This window comes from Otolemur garnettii, unplaced genomic scaffold (assembly GCF_000181295.1).
Source record: "Otolemur garnettii isolate 467f Iridium unplaced genomic scaffold, OtoGar3 scaffold00037, whole genome shotgun sequence".
Taxonomy (NCBI): Eukaryota; Metazoa; Chordata; class Mammalia; order Primates; family Galagidae; genus Otolemur; species Otolemur garnettii.
Genome location: NW_003852432.1, coordinates 643,815 through 652,958, shown reverse-complemented (window position 1 = coordinate 652,958; position 9,144 = coordinate 643,815). Strand labels below are relative to the sequence as shown.

At 56.7% G+C, this 9,144-nt stretch overlaps 1 protein-coding gene and 1 pseudogene across 1 annotated transcript in view; both read right to left on the bottom strand.

Moving 5' to 3' along the window:
* The window catches only part of KCP (kielin/chordin-like protein), a 25,714-nt gene extending 22,961 nt beyond the window's left edge, over positions 1–2,753 (bottom strand). The window contains exons 1-2 of the mRNA XM_003789810.2: positions 2,681–2,753; positions 124–290 (exon numbers count right to left, since the gene is read on the bottom strand). Of these exons, the coding sequence (XP_003789858.1) occupies positions 124–290; positions 2,681–2,753 (240 nt within the window). The remainder of the gene's footprint in view (positions 1–123; positions 291–2,680) is intronic.
* Positions 2,754–4,899: 2,146 nt separating this feature from the next.
* LOC100951867 lies at positions 4,900–7,082 on the bottom strand (annotated as a pseudogene).
* Positions 7,083–9,144: the final 2,062 nt, after the last annotated feature.

The following is a 9,144-nucleotide window of genomic DNA, read 5'->3' as shown; positions in this document are numbered from 1 at the left end:
AACTGTACAGTTAAGACCCTCTCTATGTGCATTTAAAACAAAACCTATTTTAGAGCCCTTTGGGTCCCCAAACCCAACCTCTTCTCTCCATCCTCCCTCTGCCAGAAGTTTCTTCCATGGTACCTGCTCTCTGAGCTCCATCACTACAGCCTCCAGTCGCCCAAGCCACTTTTGCAGGGAGTGCCACTGCTCCTGGGAGCCACCAACAGGGGCTGAGAAGAGGGCAGGTGCCTGCTGCTGGTAAGCATGGATGTCAGCAGGCTGAGATAACTCCCTGGGGGCAGCCCCACCTAAAAGGCACAAGATTCCTGTGTGGGCCTAAGGACAAAGTACCATGGTTCTGTCTTCTGAACCATGCAGGGGAGGAGGGTCATCCTGTGCCCCCACTGTCTCCACCTACTCCCCACCATGCAGGGAAGGAGATATGACCTGTAGGGGTGTAGCAGTGAAAGCTGGGGGCAGGGCCATGGGAGGTGGAGGAAGCTCTGAGCAGACAAAAGTGGCCCAGACTGACTTTCCCTCCTTGTCAGGATGAGCCCCAGAGCCCTGATCTGCTGGGGGAACAGAACAACAACCAGACCAGGACCTCGCTGCAGCCTGCCCTGACTCCGTGAGGGTCTCCAGCCATGCAGGTCATGTCAGGATCATCCATCCGCTTTGGGACCAGGGACTTAGCCAGGGATGGCCAGGGGAGCTGATATGCCATGCTGGGAGGGCCCAGAAGTCAGTACAGGCTGACATGCAGGTGACACACACATGCAAGGTAAAGGTAGAGCTGCTTTAAAGTGCCCTGGCCAAGCTGAGAGTCTTTTCAGGGAGCACATGAGTAGCTCCCACTCTCTGACTGCCTGTCTACACCTGTCAAAATGGGCCCTGCTTTTAGAGAATGTGCTCAGGGAGAGAACTATTTCCTAAGCCTGACTATTGTTTTCCAGCCCTTGGGTAGAGGGTCCTGGTGACCTCCATATTGGGTGGGGTGGGCTCTAGAAAGCTGGACTTGGCTATATTTCCTGAAAGCTTTGGGGAAAGTGCCGACAATGCGCTCACTAGCTTTGAGCACACCAAGCCAAGTAAAGACAACCTGAACCTGGTTCTACATGACACTAGGTCCAGGGAAGGGGGAGGGGAGCCTCTGAACTCAGGCCTGGGTTGGGGAAGGCCACTTTCATCTTCTCATTCTGCAGCCAGGAAAGTAAAGGCAGGAGGGGACAGGCAGACAGGATTCCTCCCCCCACATGAGGTGGCCAGGGCAGGGAGGGCTTGGAGGAAGGGGAGGAGGAGCAAGGGATCTTTCCCACAGCAGCCGCTCATTAGTGAGGCCAAGCCAGGAGTGGCTAAAAGTCACCGGCTCCTTTCCCCACTGCCCTCCCTTCACTGTGGCCACCAAGGGAGTAGGGGATTCTAGTCTAAAACTAAATTTGCCCTCTTCCAAACCTGCCTTGCCCTGAGTTCCTGGGCATGGTTAATGCCATCCCACTGCCCAGTTAGCTCAGCCAGAAACCTAGGGCTTGCCCCCTCCATTGTACCCCTCCCACATCTCATTAGTCTCTGGTCTCCCCAGAGTTGTCCCCTAATCCACTCACCCTTTCACTTTCTCTCCCCATTCAGGAAGCTGAAGACATCCCCTTCCATCTGCCCTTTTCTCTCTGCCCACCTTTCTTTCTTTTTTTTTTTTTTTTTTCCCCAGTTTTTGGCCAAGGCTGGGTTTGAACCCTCCACCTCTGGCATATGGGGCTGGCACCCTACTCCCTTGAGCCACAGGCACCACCCCATCTCTGCCACCTTTCTAAATTACACAGCTCAAAGCTCCCAGGAGCAAGTCCCCATGCCACTGTCCACAAGCTTAGCCCACCTTCTTACCCTGCCCAGCTGCCCACCCACATCACGGGTTTAGCCCTCAGGAACAGTGGCAGTCTCTGTGCCTGTCCCCACCTCCATCCCTTGTGCAAGGCATCCTATCCCCTGGGACAGCACTGTCCTGGCACTGCTCCTGTGCCCAGCTCCTTCTCATCCACCAGGGAGGGCAGTCTCAGCACCTGAAACCCTACACCTAGGCTAGCCTCACTCTACTTTTTGTGATTCCCACCTCCCTGGCCACTCCTCCAGTCCTGCTTAAGCAGACACAAGAAGGGTATCAGGGAGAGGCTGGGAGCCTCTGGGTTCCCAAGGTGAAGATAGGGCCAGGTCATTGCCTGGGGAGATCCTCAGAGAGAGCTCCTAGGATTGGCACAAACCGGTAGCTCCCAAGGAGGCGCTCTGGCTCCCCTCTCAAGACTCCCTCTGCCCAGCCCCTAGACTGAGTCCTCAGTTCCTGACTGTCACTCTTGGGGAGGGTCAGCACTGAGACTGAAAGTCAGCTTTCAGAGTAGGCCTCCTTTTTTCCTCTCTTTCTTAAGACGAATAATTAACTTCAGACTCCCAGATGCCAGGGCAGCCTCTCCCCGTCCCGTCCCCCGACACTGCTGACTGCAGGCATCACAGGAGGCCCCTTCTCTCCAGCGCCTCCACCCTGCCTGCTTCACCTCCACCGACGGGGAGGACCGAGCTGGACTCGAGAGGTGCGCACACCCAAGGCGGGCGAGAAGTAGCCCCTGGCCCGCTCTGCCGCTCAGACTGGGTGAGGCCAGCAGGAGGTGGGGATGCGGCCTGCGGGCCCCCAGCCCTCAGCGCCCCAACTCACCTCCCGCGCCTGCAGCCAGCGCCAGGCTCCAGAGCAGGAGCTGGGACAGCAGGGCAGCCCTAGCCCCCGCCATGCTGGCTCCGCCTCACTGCCTGTCGTCCCAGCTCATAAGACGCTGGGGGAGGCGGGGTGGGGAGCCACAGGCCGCTCCCACCCAGTCTTTGTTCGGGGAGGGCTCAAACCCCTCTCCTCACCCCCTCCCCCACGGGCATGGCCACCGCCTGGGGCGCCCAGCCTGACCCCAGAGCACAGCCGCAGCCTTGCAGGAAGCTGGGCGGGGGTGGGCCCTTGGCTCCTGCATATGGTCCAGGAGGAAACCCTGAAAATAAACCCAAGTCCACCACTCTCCTGCCCTGGGAAAGCCTGTTCCTCTGCCCCTTTGGGTCACTGTGTGACCTTGGCATTCCCAGATCAGTATTTACTCCTCTCTCACCTGGAAAAAGAGAAGTAGGCTCGGCGCCTGTGGCTTAAGTGGCTAAGGCACCAGCCAGGTACACCCAAGGTGGCAAGTTCGAATCCAGCCCAGGCCCGCCAAACAATAATGATGGCTGCAACCAAAAAAAAAAAAAAAAAAATAGCCAGGCGTTGTGGCAGGCGCCTAGGGTCCCAGCTACTTGGGAGCCTGAGGCAGGAGACTCGCTTGAGCCCAGGAGTTGGAGGGTGCTGTGAGCTGTGATGCCACAGCACTCTACCCAGGGGTACAGCTGGAGGCTCCTGTCTCAAAAAAAAAAAAGAAAAGAAAAGAAAAAGAGAAGAAGACTGAACTGGGTTCAAATCCCTGCTTGGCCAATTCTATGTGGCCTTAGATCACTAACTTCTCTGTGCCTCGGTTTACCTGTCTGTAAACTGGGATCCCACGCTACTTTATAAACTTGCAGTGAGGATTAAATGAGATTATGTAGACAAAGAAGTGAGGGAACACAGGCACATGACAAGTACTCAGTAAATAATAAATAACAGTAAATGCTACTCCTGGTCTCTAACATCAAGAACACCCAGTGCACCCCTCTCTCTCCACCCCTACTCCTGCCCCAGCAGCTCCAGGCTTGACCCCAAAAACCAAGGTCTCCTTTCCCAGCTGGGCCGGGCTCCATTTTCCAGCTCCTGAGCTCAGGCCTGGCCTGTGGGTGAGCCTGGGTAGGGGGCAGTGATGGGCCGGAAGTGAGGAAAGCTGCCCACGTGGGCTGTAAGACTGGGACACTCCCCAGTGCAGCTGGGAAGCAGAGGGATGGGGCCCCAAGCTCACAGGCAAAGAGGGACATTGAGGGTGGGGCTGTGATTCCTGCCAAGACATTCTCCCTCTAGCCATAAAGACCAGAAGTCAGGAGGCACCCCTCCCCACAGCCAGGCAGGGACTGAAGGGCCCCCAGCCCACTCTCCAGGTATCTTAAGGCCCAGTGAAGAACAGTATGCCTTAGGGGGAGGGAAGCCTGTCATCAGCACTGAGCCCTAGCCCTGGTGGCCTGGAGCTGGGGTCACAGACAGCTGGAAGCCAGGGCCAGCCAGCCAGAAAAGGAACGAGGAAGTGGCGGTGCTATTCCCACCAGGTTTAAGGAAACTGGTTTCCTTTGCTGGGTGCCTGTTCTAAGACAGGTCCTCTGGGAGGCTGGGTGGAGAGGCTCTGGCGGGGCGCCAGCAGGGGCAGGTCCTGGGTCTGATGCTTATCCCTCTGTGACCTCAAGCAATCATTTCACTTTTGTGGCTGATTTTTCTTAGTTGTGACTGAAGTCTAATAGCACCTACCTCACAGATTGTGAAGGTTAGTGAATTAATACCAGGACAGCACTTGGCACGGAGCCTGGAGCTTCTGACTTCTCTTATTTAATTTCTAATCTTCACCCTAATAGGGGTGCCGGTATCCCCATTTCACAGAAAAGAATCTGAGAGAATTGGGGCAAACAGCTCCAAGTCACACTGGTAGGACACAGTTCCCTGACCCCACAGCACCTTGTCTAGCCCCTTGTGGCAGTCTCTGGCCCAGAGCCTTCCCCAGTCTGCCCTCCTGTCACAGAGGGAAGGGACACTGCCCTGAGACAGACAAGCCCCTCCAAACCCTGAGGGCACATTGGAGAGGAGAGGCTGTGCCATTCACTTCATTCTCAAGGCTGCTGTGTGTAGTGTCTGATTGTGCACCTGGGTATAGCACATTTGTGTGTCTGTGCATGTGTGTGAGTTTGGCCAGAGGTGGGGGCCGAGGATGGGGGAGGCACTTCTGGGATTCAGGGCACATTGACTTTGAAGGGGCTTCCAGGGACACTTTTGTCGCCCCACTTGACGATGAGGATGTAGTCCCCTTTCTCCTTGACTGTGTAGGTGACGTTGTACACCCGGTTCCCCATGTGCTTCACATACACTCCTCACATGGGGTCTTGGGTCCGTGCACGCCCACCATCATCATGTTGGTGCCTGGACAGGGAGGTAGAGGGACTCAGTCACTATAGGGCTGGCCCACACCCTGCTCCCCGATGGCTTCTTACTCCCACCCACCCCATCCCCACAGACGAGCCCACCCTGGTTCAGCGCCCTCCCCTCCCCTCCAGCCTGCCTGCTTTGCTGCAGTCCACAGTGAAGGAGTTCTTCTGGCCCACAAAAGCCTGGGACAGTCCAGGGCCCCGTGTCACCATCTTGCTGGCATCTGAGAAGAACTTGGGGATGGAACTGTAGCTGGAGCCCCGGCTCGAAGACGACTTCGTCACAGTCTCCACCAAAACTGTGGATGTTTCATGAAGGCTGTGGCCTCCAGACAGCCTGAGGGGCAAATGGGGTGGCCATGAGCAGGGGTCAGATGGGCTTCCTGCCCTTCCCCTGCAGTGGGCTCTCAGCTGGCATTGTCACCCTGCTGGACTCTCTACCTGAGCACTCACTGTACCCTGGGAGCACAGCCCATTCACAGCCAGGCCTGGCTGCCAGCTCCAGTCCCTGCTAGGCCCCAGGTCTTAGGGCCTGAGGCTCCATCCCTCATCCTTGCAGGCTTTGGGAGCTCAGCTAACTCACAGGGTAAGGGTCTTGCTTAGGAACAAACACACATCCAACTCATCCTTCCCTCAGTGTCAAGAAGGGGAGCTTGCTAAGCATATATTCTGATGAATATTTATTCTTGGAAGTGAGAATTGTGGGGGGCCCAGAGAGAGAGAAGTGTAGCTAAAGCTTGGGAGCCCCTGAAGAATGAGCTGAATCAAGTAAGGGACCAGACTGAAGAGAAAGGACTGGATTGTTTATATTTTTTGAGACAGAGTCTTGCTCTATTGCCCCAGGCTAAAGTGCCATGGCATCAGCCTAGCTAATAGCAACCTCAAACTCCTGGGCTCAAGCAATCCTCCTGCCTTGGCTTTCTGAGTAGCTGGGACTACAGGTGCCTGCCACGATGCCCAGCTAATTTGTTTCTAATTTTAGTAGAGAGATGGGGTTTCACACTTGCTCAGGCTGGTCTTGAACTCCTGAGCTCAAATGATCATCCTTCCTCAGCTTCCCAGAGTGCTAGGATTATATAGGCATTAGCTATGGCATCCAGCCCAGACTGGACTTTTAAAATGGTCATGTACAATTCCAGAGGATGGGTGCTGCAGAAGGCCAGCCTTGCCTCTATTCCTGGCAACTTGACCAGGATGTTTGGGAACAGACACTGACCCAGATGGGAGTGGCCACCAGGAACACATCCAGTGGGCTGTAGGCTGGGCAGACTGCCTCCCACCTGGCACTCTCTTGTGTCCTTGGCCTTGAAGGGGCTGTTCACAATGTGCTAGGGGCCAATGTACTCGATGGCAATGAGGTAGCTGCCTTGGACATGGGAGTATAAGTGACCACGTGGCCCTCAGGATACTCCCAACAGTCCAGCAGCACCTTCAAGGGGTGGTCGAATGGTGACAGATGACACACCTGGGGGCCAGAGGAACCAAGACTGTAGGCAACAAGGGCAAGGGTTTGTGGCCCAGAGTGAGGCCTGGCCCCCAGATCCCTAGGCAGTCTCTGCTAGGATTCCGAGTGTAGGAGTACCACCCTGCCTCCAACACAAGGCAGTTCCTGGACTACTGGCTGAGCATCCCCAAAGGCTCCCCTGCTCCCCAGCCCCAGGGGTACTCACCAGTAGTGCCTCCTTCAAGCCCAGGGCCATAATCCTGGTCCCCAGCCTGGCTCTGCTCCCCAACACAGATCTTGAAGGGGCTTCCAAGGGTGTGGGCACCACTGAACTTGACATCAATTGAGTGGACACTGTTCTCATGGGGGATGAAGCAGATAGTATTCTTGTCTGTGGGAAGATGGCTGGGGGTGAGCCTCCATCATTCCCCTCCCCTTTCAGAAGGTCCTGCTATGGCAGGGGGTGGGCAGGCAGGGCCAGCTCACCACTGTCCAGCTCGGAGACGTAGCATTCCTCCACAGCTCCCAAGGGCATGTGAGCCTCCATCCTTCCCTTCCCCTTCCCAGAAGATCCTGGCATGGCAGGATGGGCCAGCTCACCCCTGTCCAGCTTGGAGATATAGCACTCCTCCACGACTCCCAAGGCGGGTGTATCCTGGCATCTATCACCCTGCGTACCCCATTCATCTGCATCACAAAGGACACTGGATGGTTCACTATGAGCCCTGCCTCCTGCAAAGGCCACTGAGATGCTCAGCCTCCTGGGAGGGCCCAGTCTACAGTGGTCTTTGTGGGGCAAAGTAGTAAGCCCAGCCATGCTGGGCTCTCATAGTAAGCCCAGCCCAAAGGCTCCCATGCCCCATCCCCAGCCTGGGCCCTGCCTGCCAGCACTCAAAGCGTTCATCCTCCCAGGATCTCAAAGCCAATGGCCAGAATTAGTGGGAAGATGTCAGCCAGGGAGCCATCTCTGCAGAACCCTAGAAGGAGCCAGGAGCTGATCTGATACCCCTGTGTTCATGGGCTATGCTGGGTTCCTACACTCATGGTGAGAGATAATGCCTCCTGCCCTGGCTGAGGAAGGAAGGACCAACCCTGTGTAAAGCAGGCTGATGGGGGGGGGCCAGTGCCTGAAAGGGCTGTGTGGGCCTCGGGTGCTCCCAGGTGGGAAGGTGCATGGGGGGGGGGGGACTGGCCTGGGAGGGCTTCCTAGAGTAGGTGGGACAATGTGGAGAACCAGAGTGAGGGCTCCAGGGAAGTGATGGGGAGAGCCCAGTTCTAGAGTAGAGGAGGAAATGCTCAAAGCCTTGTTGATGGGCTGATGCAACTCCACAGCTTACCCAGGGCCCTGCTGAGGTCCCAGGAGACAGTCACCTGAGGAGCCACAACCCTGTGACCCTGGGGCACTGCTGGGGGAGGAAGCCCTACAGCAGTCCTAGTAGTAGGGGCTGAGCACCTCCAGGTTCCTCTGGTTCATGTCATCCCCCCACATGCCCCACACCAGCTCAGGGAGAGGGCAAGGGGTTCCCCGCACCAGGTGATCCTAAATTTGCCCCCTGAGGGGAGCTGATCACACCCTGTGCCCTGCTCCCTCTGAGTCCAGATAGGCTGAGGTTCTGGGGCAGCAGGTGTGACAGCAAGAAGCTTCTGGCCTTCCTCCCAGGGGCAGGGTGGGGGAAGGCCAGGGGTACAGGGGAAAATCCCCAAAGTAGGGCCTTTAGGTTAGGGAGGTGCTTTCCAGCACTCCCTAACTCTTGCCAGGAACCCCCGTGACCCAGTGCCCAGGTCCTTCAGCCAAGGGGAGGGCTGGACTCTGCCTCCTGAGGACAGCCAGCTTCCTCTATCAGCCCTGCCTTTGTCCTTTCTGATCCTGGTCACTGATCCCTGTTCTGGGCTGGCCCTCGCAGCCCCTCCCACAGACCAGTCCTTGGAGCTCAGGGTCTGCCTCTGGCTCACTCCTCCACTTGTGGCACCCCCCTCTTTCTCCCCCCACCCACTCCCACCCCGACCTGCTGACCCAAGGTGGCAGCATGACCAGGAAAGTCCCCTGCCCTCCCCTCTCCAGGCACTGCTCTTGCCCTTCTGGGGGGTCCTAGAGACAACAGCTGCTCAGCTCCTCACTGTCTCCTCCCCCACATCGTAGCCACACTAGTCTCACTTTTCCTCCACTTCTGACTCTTCGTTGTTTCATTCTTAAGTTTGAGAACAGGACCTAAAGAAACTAGCCCAAGTAGTATTGTGCCCCTGATCCTGCACTGCTAAGAGAGCTGCTTCTAGGGTTCTGCAGAGACGCCTCCCTGGCTGACAACTTCTCGCTAATTCTGGCCATTGGCTTTGAGATCCTGAGAGGATGAACACTTTGAATCTTAATCATGCTCCCAAAAGAATGGGGATGAACACTTTGAATCTTAATCATGCACCCAAAAGAATGGGGGGGTGCAGCAGAGGGGGTGGTGCAAAGAAAGGCAAGGGATGGGGCCTTGACCCTGGCTGGCCCAACCCAGACTTCTGCCAGGTGCCCATCCTTGGTGAAGGCAAGGCAGATGGAGAGAAGCCCCAGGGCTACCACCCACGCAACGGTTCAGCTCTGATCTTGGGGTTCCACTGGCTCC